At 44.2% G+C, this 15,227-nt stretch overlaps 1 protein-coding gene across 1 annotated transcript in view; it reads right to left on the bottom strand.

Annotated features, from left to right (window-relative positions):
* The window catches only part of ADAM12 (ADAM metallopeptidase domain 12), a 155,160-nt gene that overhangs the window by 39,878 nt on the left and 100,055 nt on the right, over positions 1–15,227 (bottom strand). Inside the window, 3 exon segments of the mRNA XM_041461125.1 lie at positions 7,406–7,554; positions 12,282–12,366; positions 13,981–14,150. Coding sequence (XP_041317059.1) covers positions 7,406–7,554; positions 12,282–12,366; positions 13,981–14,150 — 404 coding nt within the window.

The raw sequence follows: 15,227 nt of genomic DNA, 5'->3' as shown, positions 1-15,227 counted from the left end.
GGAGGGTGTTTATTTTCACATCTGCAGACTCATGTTCATTCAGCCTTTGCATGACCAAAATGAGGGTGACCTTATGTTCTGCATCCTTGAGATCATTTTTCAAAAAGGAGAAAAGTGATTGAAACTAGTACTTAATACAACAAATGGCACAAGTGATTAGTACTTTCCTGACTTGTCCTTAAGAGATTTTCACTATGTTTTATTTATTTAACTGCATGTTTATAAAGTAGATAAATAAATTTTTTTTTTTCTCGTGGCAGTTCAAAAATCAAACAAAAGCAGATGACAAAATAAGAAGGCTCCTCAGAAAACCCTTGAAGACCCAAACCCACTGAGCCCAGCAGCTCTCCAGGAGCCCTCTAAGATGCAAATATTCACTTGTGCCGTGCAAAACCAGCATTGCTGCCACTGGCCTGCTTTTGATGTGCAGCCCTAAAGCTCATTAATGGTAATGAGGGATCCACAGGGAAGCACAGACCTCCAGCACCATCAAAGGACAGCAGTTGTGAGCAGTTTAATTCCGGGGTGCTGCTCCCCCCGGGGAGGAGTGGAGGAGCTGCTGCATCCCCTCAGCCTGAGCCAGCCCTGCTGTTCCTCCAGCCCAGCTCCAGCAGGAGAGCTGCACTCCTGGGCAGATCCCTGAGGAACCCTCATTCATGTACATCCTCCTGCCTCCACAAACCTTGCTTTTCATTTGGGTGGCTCCCATCACCTGGATTTTCACATCCCTCCCAGAAACGCTGCTCCAGTTCACCAAGGTGGAAGCAAACTGCAGCACAGGAGCAAACCAAAGGTTGGGGTTTGGGTGCAGAGGCCAATTTCTCTTCCCAAACCCATAATTCCACCAGAAATATCAGAGGGTTTTGGACAAAGACCCTGGACACAGATACAGTTCACACACCTGCGACCTAACACTTAATTAAGGAATAGTCACTAATCCAGGTTGTGACACCTCAGGGCAGCCTGCACAAGGCATCACAGGGAACATTCCAGATACATCCTTGGAGCCCAGGAGTTTGGGGAAGAGGGAGTTCTGCTGCTGGACTCCTGCAATTACAGCTGCACCTGAATGCCAAAGCTGCTGCCAGCCCTGCCCTCTCACTGAGCAGAAGCTCCAGAGAAATCTTCAAAGTCAGCCCTTACACCAGGAAAATCAGCCAGACCTTCAAGTATGGAACAAGCAGGAAGAGAAAGCAAATAAAAGCTATTTTAGATGTCCCTGATAATATATTTACTACCACAGAGGCTGTCAATAGAGGGGAGCCAATAAAACCAGCTTTTCCTTGCCAGCAGAAATGGGGTTTTACTTATAAAAAAAGCACAAAATAAAGTGTGATACACCCCTCCACTGAAGCTAACACATGAAAGCAAAGCATCAAATGAACTCCTCCTCACTTGCAGCAGAGCTGCCTTTCAAGGATAACTTCTCCCAGATCCCACAGCACAAGAATTGACCTCTCAATAGCAAATGTTTCCTAAACTCATCCAGGGATACCTGGATCACTCCTACAGCAGATCCATGGCCCAGCTCATCCCCAGGGAGGCAAACAGGAATGTTCACATTTGCTGCATCCCCTGTGCGACTCTTGGTGTCACTTTGAGCTCCTCACAGACACCTGGTACTACGGCTCAGGAAAAAGCCACTCTGTTTCCACTTAAATATTTTATCTCACCTTAATTACTGCTGATGTACTCAGTGTTCAGTGCAGAATATCTAATTGCTCCTGGAGGGAATTAAAACCCAGTAAGCACTCAGGCTCTTTTTCAGTGGTACCTGGAAGAAGCCCACCTGATGGTCCTTCCCATGGTTAATTTTCCCCCATTTCTCCTCAGCACGGCTTAATTGGAGTAATTAGTTTAATTTGGGACTGCCACTCAGCTGAGTCTTAACAAATCCCCTTTGCTCTCACTCTCATTCACAAATAGGCAGCTTCCCATTGTCTCCCTGCTTTAATTCTAACAAAAAGGTTTTAATTTTACTTAAAAATTTACTGGTAAGAGCAGGGGTTTTTTTGGGACTGGTTAGAAAAATGTCTTCTCCAAATTATAACAGTAATTGAACTCCTATTTTCCTACGTATGATTTCTACTCTGTGCTCTTTCTGGGTTCCTAATTGGTCTCCTCCCCCAGACCCTGCCTCCAAAAACTCAATAATTAAAATTGAAATTGTGTACTGAAAGGTAATTACTCAAAATTAGCTGTTCTTTTTTTCCTGTGAGGCACCATTCCATAAAAATCCTCTAAAATGATAATCTATAGCTCAGAGATTAAAATGATCTCATTTTTCCTTTTTTTCCCACTCATGGTCATCACTACACAGAACAGGAATTTCCACCAGCAGTGTCACAGCCCAAGCCCCACTTCCCAGTAACACTTACAGTCATATTTATCTGAGTAAATTCAATTTAAAATCTGAGAGAGAAACAGAGCGACTTTAAATCCCAGCTGTGAAAATTGGAAATGGGAACACAAGATTGAAGATAAGAACAGGGGAGGGAAAGGCAGGCAGAGGGGCTCAGTTCATTCTTGACTTTTCCACAGGAGCATCACACAGAAGGAACAAGACAAAGGGGAGTTGTTGGGAGGGGAATTATCCTAAAGAAGCTGCTTCCTCCTTCCTGTGTGTCACCAAGGGGTGCAAATCAGAATATGCCTTGGAACTCTTGGAAAACAGAAAAGCCAGGTCTGCTAGGGACCTAGATTAAAATAAGTGTTTCCCAAGAGATGTTCTTTCATTCAGAAGTCTGTTAAGCAGATATCAATAGCCATGCTCTCTCACACATCAGATTTTCCAATTCTTGACTATTTACACTCATTACATGTCTTGAAACAATAGCCCGTACAGAATTTATATTTTCCTGAGTATTTTAAATTATTTTGCATTTATTTAATCTTTCCTCCATCGTGGGCTTTGAGGAGAACCTCCCAGATCAACGTGAGGTGTTCCATCTCATAATGAATGTACAGAGGAAGCAATGGGGTGTAGGGCAGCAGGACAGACCTGAGAAAATCTCCACCACTCCCATACCCAGGTGCAAGGGGGATTGGAGGGGAACACCCCAAAGCAGCCCTTTCCCCATTTTCCACCACCTTGTGTCTGTGGGAAGGCAAAGAGAGATGGAACACACGGCTCTGTCCTGGGAACCTTTCCACCAGCCCTGGCTGGGATGATCCAGCAACAAGAAATGAACCTGGGAAGAGAAAATACTTCCACCAGGGAACAGTGAAAGTGGATTTTACTGCAGGTATTGGGCATCCCAAAGGGAAAGAACAACTGCAGGATCAGCATCTGAATGGGCTTGGTGAAACTGCCCATCCTGGGAGGATTCCTGCTCTCATCAACCTCACCCAGCAAGAGGAAAGGGAAAGGCATCAAGGAGCACTCCCTCTGGGAGGCAGGGAAGGGCAAATTTCCCTGCAGACAAGTTCCCTCTGTGGATCTCCTGTGTGGAAGCCAAAAGAGCACAGCACTCAAGGACACAGGAAGGTGGGAGAGGGGAAGTTCAACCCTTGAGTTTACAGGAGGGGAGAACACCAGCTATCAAAATTTTTCTTCCCTTAAGGCTGGCAAAAAAATCTCAGACATATTTGAAGTCAATATTTCAGCTTCTTAGTGGGAGCTCACCTGGCTTCAAACCCCATGGAAACATGGAAACCCCTGTGCTCAATTTTGATGAAGAAGGACATGTAAAAATTGCATTTCCAAAATTATTAAATAAACAAGCACTGCTAATTGGGAGCATTCTGCTCTGCAGTGCTAAATTCTGCTCACATTTGCAAGGGTAGAAATCCAGCCCAATGCCTTGGGCTGCACCAGAACTCTTGGGTATTTTTCTGCCTGGCAGGAGGAATATTTTCACTCCTAATAGGCAACACTTTAGGGAGATATTTGGAAAAAAAAGTGGAATACTGAAGTGGCCTCACTGGCTCAGCCCAGTCCCTTAGTTTCCAGATAATAAGATCTCAGGAAAAAGATTCACAAATCTCTCTAATATTCAATCTTTGTCACTTGCAACTGTCCATGTACAAGACAATTAAAAAACTAGAGGAATATAATTATAACAGATGCATTAAAAAAGGAGAATGTGTATTAAATATTCCTTACTGATATGATTAGTATCAATATGAAATGGATAGAAATATATAATATGAAATTTATATAAATTATGATTTAAATATATTTAAATATTAATAATCTGTAGTACTAAATACTAATCTTAGTACTAAATACTCCTTATTGATAGTATTTTTATAGGAACCACCCCTGTTTCTACACAAGGATTTCTGTGATTTTCATAGCAGATATTTGAATCTCTCAGAGTCCTGTCCTGACACAAATTCATGGGGTTTTGTGCTTGATTCCATGTTAGAAAAAATACATTTTGCTGAAGCAGTAGTTCTTTAGACATTTGTAGCTCACACACAACTGGTGCTCATCCTGCTGGTATCTTTTAAGAATAAAAACTACAGGGAGCTGATTAAAGGACAGATCCAACAGAGTTTAAATTCCACCCTGATCCCTGGAGGTTTTTTCCCACCAAGACAAAATTTCCAAGACCTCTTCAAAGATTGAAACAGAAGAACTGAAAGAAATTACGATAATTGATGAAATCCCTTTTAAGTCAACAGCCTTAAAACATTCCCATTTGTGCACGACCACACCAGTGACTCCAAAGTTAAATTCACAGAGGCCTTTCTGCTATAACTTAGATATTTCCTATTTTTTGTAGACATCAGATAAGGACTTCTCAGTGCTTTTTACATCAACTTCAGCTAGATTTTTTTTATTCCACTCATTAAATCTACCTGAAACCATTTAGAAAAGCACAGAGGCAGTGCAGTGAGTACACTGAGAGCAGGCTGTCTCTCTAAATGGACATGGGATGCTCTCAGTTTTGATTTTTTGGCTATTTCCAGAGTGCATTTGAGATAAGGAACATTCATTTGGCCTTCCCTTAACAGAGAAGCACTTCCAGAGAAGAAAACTTTTCAGTGTTCTTTCAATAATGGTGCTTGAGGGAATATTGCTATTGGTGAGAAACGTTGGGTAATTAAATATTCAAAGTGTTAATTTGAAATGGGTGAGATGCAGCTTGGCTCAAGGCATGAAGTGTTCTCCAGGAATATTTGTCACAGATTGACAGCACGGTGTGCAGATAAAGCCCAAGGCTATAGACCCGAAGTTGAAGTTTCCATTTCTGAATCAATAATCAGCGCCAGCAATCAGCCTGCTCAGGGCTGTGGGGCCATGGCTCCTCCTCAGGCACAAGCTGAATGCAGAGTTTGGTGAAAATCCAAGGAGGAGGATGTGAAAATCCCTCAGAGCTGTGGGGTGCTGGGGGTGGGCAGAGCCTTCAGCCTGGAAGGTTCTGCAGAAACCCCAAAGTGAGGGAGCTGAGCAGCTTGGGATGAGGAATGGGATATCCAACTCCTCATATCCTGAGGAACCCTGGGTGGGCACAGCCTTGCTCTGACCTTGCCCTGAGCCAGCCAAGCCCAGGGTCTGGCACATCCAGCAGCCAGGACAGGGTCAGACACACCCAGAGGACTCCAGCGTGAAGGAAGAATGAGGAAGGAGCTACTGAATGTCCCTGTCACCAGAGGCATTCAGAAAGTGTCCAGAAATCTCTGTCCTGAGAGCATCCCTGTGTTTACTGCCAAGTGGAGCAGCTGGGTGCAGAACCAGTAACTCAGCTGAGCTGACACAAGCTGGAATGTTTCCTTGAGGAGCTCAGAGCCCAGTGCCCAGCCCAGAGCCCAACCCTGCCTGCCCAGGCTCAGCTCAGAGCCCTGCCCTGCCTGCCCAGGCTCAGCTCAGCTCAGAGCCCAGCCCTGCCTGCCCAGGCTCAGCTCAGAGCCCAGCCCTGCCTGCCCAGGCTCAGCTCAGAGCCCAGCCCTGCCTGCCCAGGCTCAGCTCAGCTCAGCTCAGCTCAGAGCCCTCTCCCAGGTCACTCTGTCCCCACAGTGTGGCAGAGCCCTGACCTGTGCAGGATGAATTCCACGGGGATGATTACCACCCGTTGTCTCAGAAGAGCTGAGTTATTTTTCTTTCCCAGACTGCAGAAATCCCTCTCATTCTCCTCCACTCTCACAACTCTTTTGTTTGTCTCTCAACTTGCTGTGCTTGGCCTCTGGCCACGGCCCTGATTCCTGCCCCCATGGAGGGTGACAGCTCTGCCTTTGAAGGAATTCCAAGGCTGCTGTTGGGCTGACCAGCAGGCAACAACCCTGCCCAGCCCTCCCTGGCCTCTCCCACATTGCTCCCCTTCTTTCCCAGAAACCTGCAGTCTTGGAAAAGGCAGAGGGAGAGCTGATCACAGTTCCCAGAAGAGGTTTTTAAGCAACAGATGAACTTTAAGCACACAGAGAGAACGCTGGAGCTGGAAGGGACATCAGAGGACATCCAGACCATCCTCTTGTCCTAAGGCACACCCAGCTGTACCTACACTGCTGGCAGATCTTTGCCCCACTGGTTCTTACTGGATTCCAGTCACAGGCAGTTTAACTGGCAAATCTTACTTCAATTTAATCCTCTCAGTCCTAGTCTGAGCATGGACATGGAGAACTCATTCCTCATATCCTTCAGTTTCAACAGGAATTTAGAACACATCCCTGCAAGCAGTGACAGCTCACTCTGCCCAGGGTGCCTGAAATTTGTGTCTACAAAACGCTCTTGTGCCTTTGCCAGCAGCAGAGCCTCCCCTCAGTTCTGACAGGGAACCAGGGAATTTCCTGAGCTGGAAGGGACCCACCAGGATCAGTGAGTCCAGCTGCTGGCCCTGCACCCACCAAAGTGACCACAGGCTCACTGGTTTGTATTTCCCACATTTCTGCTCTCTTTTCTTGGAAGATCTCCCTCTGGACACAGAACAGCCTTAATCCCACCGACCTTGCAGATTTCATTTTCTCACCAGCTAAAAGTGCTTTACACTTGCAACAAAAGTTTGTGCAGAACTAAAAACCTGCTCTGCACGAGACAAAGAGTTTGCAGAGAGCCTAAGAGTGCATTTCCTGCATTACTGAATTTCCTACCCACTCATCTCAGTCTTGGCTCATTTCCTATTGTGACTGATGCTCAGCTGGCAAGATGAGAGGAGGTGAAATTCTGATTTAACACTTGCAGTGTAGTTTGGCTGTGGATTGGTTTGTTTTTTTTTTTAAATTACCCAGTTTCTTATAGCATTTTTGTCTCTCACATTGCTAACCTGGAAACAGAAAGGTGCAATAGTACATGTGCTCTGATAACATTTAGTTTTTTCACCTTGAAGAGGACAACTGCAACAAGATTTAACGTGTGTTGAAAAACCTTTTCTGTTTTACCTTTCAATGTTCCTGAGGCACAAAATGAAGCCACAGCTGTCCCACTGTAGCTTGTGCAGCACGCCAGCCTGAGCCTGGCACTTACCCAGTGGAGGGGTTCATGATGCAGCCCCCTTTATCAGTGGAAGCTTTGCAGTTGCAGCCCCTCTCCAGTGTGTCGTGATTCATCCCAAAATTGTGCCCCAGCTCATGAGCCAGCGTCACTGCTGCACCCAGAGGGTTTTCTGAGTGATCCTTCAAAACAAAATCCACAGGAGAACCAGTCAGCTCAGCATCCAAACCCAACTCGAGGCACACATTCCCCCTCTAAGGTCCTACTGCCTGTCCTTTGACATGTTTTATAAGTTTAGCAGCTGAAGTGACTCTGTTGTTAAATAAACTCAAGTTTAAATTCATCCCTGTATAGGGCAGAGTGGGAATTTCAGGACAGCCTTCCTGGCCACCCAGTTTTCCCATTGGACATTTGAAACCATTGAGCAGCTGTGAACATCTCTTTATTGGGGCTTAAAATTCTGCTGTTGAAGAAATCCCCCAAACCCCCAAGTGCCAGCAGTGGCAGAGAGAGGTCACCAGACATGGAGTGTAGGAAAGGGCAATAATGTAGGGGTGAGGATGAGTGTGGTGAGGGAGAAGTGAGAAGTCCTTCATGTCAGGAGGCAAATTAAAAATGCAGCAAGAGATTTCACTCAGTCTATTTAACTTGCTTCAGACTGTTTCTTTAATATCAAAATGTCCAAGATTTCACAAGCCTTTTAAGAAAAAACCAAGAACCTTTAAAAATCTCCTTTTTAAAATGAAAGGCCAAAGCAAGCCAAAATCTTCCATGGCCTCTTATTAACCTATAAATGCTCTAAATGTTGAAAGTGTCAATTTGAAATGTTAACATTAATCCATGTTTAAATGCTGATTTTTGGGACAATCATTTCTGAGAAATTCACTGCATGATTTGAGTACAGGCTGCTGATCAGAATGATGTTTTGGCTTAACCACAAGTAAGAGACCTTTCCACACTGATCATTTTCCTTGAGGGAAAAAAAATCCACTACACTTGTAAGAAAGCTTTCCCTGAAGGCATAAACATGTAATATAAATGCATGATCCACTATTTATCAGTCAGTAAATGGAATTACTGTGTACAGCTGCCTGCTCTAGAAGCGTGCATGAATATATTCACTTTAAATAACTCTTTCAGCATCATCTAAGCCAAACTCCAGACAAAAAAGAAGCGAAAGGTAAAACTGTCTAAAACATTATCTATGTACTAATGGAGGACTTAGTACATGACTTGGGGTAGATTTAAGAGTTTCTTCTTTCATCTGTCTGGGCTAATATTTTTAGTAAATAATTTCTCAAATAGCAAACAAAATCTAGAAGAGAACACAGTCATTCTGCACAAGTCAAAATGTTCCTTCTGTAACTGGAACAAACTCAAAATAGTTCTATCTGTTCACAAAATCTCTCACTAAAAAAAAAATTCCTGAATTTTAAAATCTTGATATAAAAATCTTGTGACAGGCAGTTTATGTGCAGTTTGTCCTGCACAACACCTACATAATGAGATATCTTATCTAGGTACTGGTCTGACACAGATGGATTTATCTTCGTGCAACAGTAATTGATGGAATACTTAGAGAATTCAGTGTAATTGAACCTGATGTCAGAAAAAGAGCACAACCTCTCACTCAAATGGAAAAAAGTGCAGGGCTGAAGATTAAGAAAACAGCAAAATAATTCCATATAATTTGCCACTGACTCACTGGATGATGCCTTGAAATTCAGGCTATTTGGTCAAGGCAGAAACTCCTCACTGAGCTACAGACACACAGCAAATTGAGCTCAGACTTTCTTTATTTTTCCAGTATCTCCTCCACTTACTGAGCAGTGATTATATTTCTCTGAATACTCTGAAGCTGTCAACTAAAACTAAAAATAAGGATTCACACAGTCCACTCCAGAAGTGGAGCAATAAATGATGTGAAATGTAATTTGGGACTTGAAAAGGCAAACAATTATTCTGGCCCATGCGGTTCTCATTACTTGCTCAGATCCACTTGGAATGCAATTTTATCAGCTTCTAGAGAGGGTTTTTAGAAGGAGGAATGTGATGCCTCAGCAAAAGAGGTTATTTGAAGACAGCATAAATGAAGATTATCAAAACAAACAGTGACATGTTCCATTTGATACCGAGACCGTTTAAGAATCACAAGGACTAAAGAAATGAATAGCAATGTGACTTTGATTTATTCCACCAGGGTCCTTCAAAGTTAACTTGAGCAGTAAAAGTCATTACCAAACACATTTCACAACCACTGAATAAGCAACCATCTACTGTTAAGGCATTATAAGCTGTTGCACAAAACATGCAGCTGCTTTCAGCTGAATTCTGCTTCATTCCGCTGGGATTTAAATCAAATCCTAATCATTAAATGCTGTCACCTACAGCTCCAACAGGCAAATGCCCTGCTCCTGGTATTTTCAGTATGTTCACTCGGTTCATGGAGTCACAGAATGGTTTGAATTGGAAGAGACCTCAAAAATCATCCAGTCCCAACCCCACCTTCCCCTGTCCCAGGTGCTCCAAGCCCTGTCCAGCCTGGCTTTGGGCACTGCCAGGGATCCAGGGGCAGCCACAGCTGCTCTGGGCACCCTGTGCCAGGGTTGCCCACCCTCACAGGGGACAATTTCCTCCTAATATCCAATCTAAGTCCCTCCTCTGTAAGTTTAAAACCCTTCTCCCTTGCCCCATCACCATCTGCCCAGATAAAAAGTCACTTTCCTCTTCTCTCAGAAATATTTTACTTTTAAATCCATGAATTCAGTGGGCAACCTTTGGAAACAGAAGAATGAAGACTGAATCACGTCAAAGACTTGCTTTAATGTCAACTTCTCTTTGGTTTTTCTGTGACACTACAGAAACTTCACAGGGAAATGAAATGATAAAGGTCTTGTTAAAGCTCCTCACACTCACATGGCTGCTCTCCCTGCTTTGAGTTCCTCTGCAAATTAATGGCAGACAGGGTGTCACCCACTGAGAGAGCTCAGCCCTATAGAAAAGAGACAGGCAGGCTCCCAGGGAGGCATGACAGAGGAATTTACATCATACAGTAGAGCTGACTAACTGCAAAAAGAACCAGGAAAATCACATCAGACAAGAGTCACTCCAGATTTTGTATTCAAATGTCATTTCTGACGCAGTCTCTCATTGTCTTCTCTTCCAGAACAGGTTTTAAAGTGTGGGAGCTTTTGGTGTTGAGCGCTGGGGGTGGGATGGATGAGAAACTGGCTGAATTATGAGGTTGGCCAAATATTCATTTGTGCAGTGTCGAGACACCTGAGCCCCTGACCTTCCCAGGCTGAGAGTGATTCATTCTTTCATAGAATCACAGAATCTTTTAGGTGGAAAAGACCTTCAAGATCATGGAGTCCAACCACGCCCCAGCACTGCCAAGGCCACCACTGCCCCATGTCCCCAAGTGCCACCTCCAGAGGGTTTTAAATCCCTCCTGGGCAGCTGTGCCAGGGTACAGGTACCAATAAATAGAAATATGTTTAGTCTGTGCCTGAATCAGCCTTTGCCAACTCAGGGGATGGTTGAGCAGCTGCCCTTTTGGGTTTTGGGGTGAGTGTTTGCTTCATTTGGATTTGGCTTCATTTTGAGTATTTGTTTAAAGAGCCACAGAACATTTCTGGTTATTCTGTGCAAGTTGCAATTTAATTTGCACCTCAAAAGCTTAAATTCACTGAGTCTCTGGGTAACATCATGCTCCCCTTCATGGCAGGAGATTCATTCTGGCCCAGGACTCTTCCACAGAGCCTGGGTTTCTCCTGGACATATAAATCAGTCCCCTCTCCATGGGAATGTTCTAAAGAAATGCTGATTTTTGTTTTCTTGTTACTGGAATGAACTATTTGTAATTATTTCTCTTTAAAATGACAGCTTCCAGAGCAAAGAGAACTGACTTGGCTGTAAATTACACTGTGGAGTGTTTTCAATCTTATGCTAAAAATTAAAAAGGACAAAAAGTCATCATTAAGGGCATCTCTGACTGCAGATAAAGCCAAAGCAGTGACTGCAGGGCTGAGTCAAATGGGTAAAATGGGGCTCTCTGCCTCATCTGTGCCTTTACCAAGACTTGGGAGTCCACTGGGACACTCCTACAGCTTTCTTCCTTTTTTCCTCCCTTTCCTTTTGTACCTGTCCCCCAGGTACCCAGTGATTAATTGTTACAGACACCAATTACAGACTCAAGCTATCAAGAGCCTGAAACCTTTGTCTTTTCTACAACTTTGACACAACTTTTCCCAAATTATGTGATTTGATTGTTCTAGTTTAAAGCTTACTCCCTCCGTCTTAGCACAAAACACTGCAAAACTGAAATTTAAAAAAAGAAAAAATCAGAAAAGAAAATACAGCAGAACTCCTTCCAGAGATTGGACAAGATGTTTGCTTGTGTGTTCACCATGTCTTGCATCTAACAACAACAGTAATGCCCTGGGAGAGACTCAGCTGGAATAAATGCTGCCATTGTTTGTTCTCTCTGTCTGGCAATGCAATAAAACCACTGCTGCAAAGATGGAAAATAAGGCCTAACACAGGAAACTCTATAAATACAGAATAAAATCAATATAATAAAAGATTCAGGATAGACTGCTGCTGCCTGTAACACAAGTATACTCTAGTGTATAACAAATACATCTTCTGGTTCTCTTCCTTCGCAGCACCTCAGCACCTGGTTCAAAAACAATCAGAGGAATAAACTCCTTGCAAAGAGGCCCTGCTATATTTTAATGCAATATTTTGGTTTTTTTCACTATGGAAACTATCATTTACAAGCAATCTGAAGGGGGATATGAACGACAGAGAGAAGGAAAATGGGCCAGATGGGGCTGGTTCAGGAGGTCCTGGTGTGGTGTCACCCCAGCTGGGCCAGCCCGAGTGGCTGAGAGCTTGCCCCACTTACCATGACGACCCCTCCAGACTGCTCTGCTGTGCACATGCTCATGATGGGAGCCATGCCAATGGTCGTCCCCTGGAAGTACACCCCGCTGCAGGAGGGGGAGAGGAGACAGAGCCACCAGTCAGTGCCAAGATAACGCCCTGTCCTTCCCAGCTCTGGGCTCCTGCCACCCTCAAACAAAGGCCCCCTTTCTGCCCCTCTCATCTGCAGCTCTAAAGCAAAGGAAAGCCCAGATGGGCTGTGCTGCCTCAGCTGAACTGAGCCACGGTGTCCCAGCTCTTGGAACATCCATGGGGACACCCCCAATGGAGCATCCCCATTGGATCATCCCCATTGGATCACCCTCACTGGATCACCCTCAGTGGGTCACCCCCAATGGGTCACTCCCACCGGATCACTCCCAATGGATCACCCCCAATGGATCACTCCCATTGGATTAACCCAATGAATCACCCTCACTGGATCACTCCAATGGATCACCCTTATTGGATCATCCCCAACGGATCACCCCCATTGGGTCACTCCCAAGGGATCACCCTCATTTGATCACTCCCAATGGATCACCCCCAATGGATCACCCCCATTGGGTCACTCCCAATGGATCACCCCCAATGGATCACCCCCATTGGGTCACTCCCAATGGATCACCCCCAATGGATCACCTCCATTGGGTCACTCCCAATGGATCACCCTCATTTGATCACTCCCAATGGATCACCCCCATTGGGTCACTCCCACTGGATCACTCCCACTGGATCACCCTCCTTAGTTTTTACTGCTGCAACAGGACCCTTCTTCCTTTCCTTTGTTTCTGAAGTGGGGAACAGGAGTACAAACATAAAAATGATGTCTGTAACTCAAAGAAGGGTTGTTGCAATGCAGGGGGAAGTTTATGTGCTACTTGTGATGATGCACAGCCTTGAATGTAATAATTTCACACCAAGTGTTATTATACATATAGAGCAATCGAATATCTCAGGGGGGACAGTTTGGAAAGGCTCAATTTATTCTCATTCAGGTAATGTAAGAAGTAAATAACTCCTTTTAATTACTGAGACATCAGTTGTGTTTATCTGCTCAGTATAAGGAATAGCCAATTGATCAAAATAATACCTATTCAACAAAGAGGTATTCCTCTTACCTTTTGTTTTTTAGAGTGCTTTTACTTTTACAGAACCACAGACTGGTTTGGGTTGACAGGGACCTTTACTCAATTCCTTATTCCAAGATAAATCAGCAGGGTAAAATATGTTTATGGTTTAATTTTTAAATCATGAATGCAAATGAATTGTCTAAATCAGACAGCATTTTAAAGCATACTGAGGTCTTTTCATCAAGAAATAGGCTTCACTTAGGGTCAGAGCAGGACTGCCTTTTCCACTGACAAATCAGACTGAGAGCAGTTTAAACTGGTTGTAAATTCACACCCTGAGCATGCAGCAGCTGATTACAACCTCCTGCTCTACACAAGCTGTACTCAGGACAGGCTTTGAGCACCAGGGCTGGGAGAGCAAACTCACCTGGAGCATCTGCTGCAGGGCCCTGCAGAGTGAATTTGGGTTTGATGTTTGCAGAGGGGACAGGCAAACCCTCAGGAACACAGATGTACCTTCCAAGAGCTTAGCAGCTGGGGAAGGACTCAGCACAGCTATCCTGAAATCCCCAAAATCCTGGTGGGTATCAAATGCAGAGTCCAGCCTACCTGATCAGCTGTGCATTGTCGTGGGCTTTCCGAGGCAGGAGTTTGAGCTTTCTCCAGTCCAGGAACTCATGCAGGCTGGTGAAAGGGTCCTGGGAAATGGAGCACTTATCCATGTCATTCCACACCTCCACTCCCACCAGGGCCACTCGGATGTTTAGTGGCCTGTAGAACTAAAGAGAAGAGAAAAGTAGGAAATATATGTCTAAAAATATTTCAGACTAGAATATTTCAACAAAAACATAACGAGCTTTTCTTGTAGAGGTTAAAACAACTTCTTCTTCAGGGCAAAACACCTGACAGAACTCAGACAAAATATTTCCAAGACTCCCAGGAAACAGTTCTGACCCAACTCAATACCCATCAGGCATTCAAAGAGACTCTGTCCTACCCAACCCTGAACTCCCTGCCCATGTCCTTCAGCTCTGAAGGAACTCCAGACCATGGCAGATGAGTCTCCCAGGGCTGCCCCACCCTGGATTGCACAGATCCTATCCCAGAGGCAGAGGAACTGGGCTGTGCTATGGTTGTGGTTCACAGTAACAGCTGAAAACGAGCCAGGCTCATCAAGCCTTGCACAGAGCAGATAAACCCCAGTGATTTTATCTATTCCCCCACCAGAAAATGCCATTTTGCCTCAAGAGAGGAGCCAGAGCAACATCAGCAGAGCCACGACAACAATTCTAATGTGAGAGTAATGTGAGGAAGGAGTCAGGGGTTGATCAAGTCCAGATTTGCCTGACAGGCTGAGGAAAGCACCCAGTAGATCTTTGTCTTGTTTCCATGCATTCCAGACATTTGCACAACACCAGCGTTTGCTGAGCATAAATTAAGCATGAAACAAAAAATATATTACAATATGCAAAATTAATTTTGAGCAGGTAACATATAAACACCTGTCCTCTGGCAATAAGTCAGCAAGACAATTATGGATGAGGTGGAGGTGTCTTCAGCAGCTTGTTTTTAATCAGGAATTCTTCTCCTTGAGCTACTGCCCTTGAAGTATCACTTGATAAGTTCTCAGATAAATTAAGACACTCTCAGTTATAATTTCACTACTAGAGTCCTAATATTTTCTGGTCATGCAACCTAACAAAAATAAACTCTAATTTGTTCAAAAACCACTCTAGAGCATTCCTAGAGACTTTATTGTTTACTGTCAAGGAATTATTTCAAGACCAAAAAAATCCAGCGTGTGTCTGTCTCTTATTGCTCTCACTCAGCCATCAACTCTGCTTCCTGATTTTTAA

Source organism: Pyrgilauda ruficollis, unplaced genomic scaffold (assembly GCF_017590135.1).
Source record: "Pyrgilauda ruficollis isolate IOZ18807 unplaced genomic scaffold, ASM1759013v1 scaffold15, whole genome shotgun sequence".
NCBI lineage: Eukaryota > Metazoa > Chordata > Aves > Passeriformes > Passeridae > Pyrgilauda > Pyrgilauda ruficollis.
The sequence above is the reverse complement of the archived record's forward strand: the minus strand, read 5'-3'. Positions and strand labels throughout refer to the sequence as shown.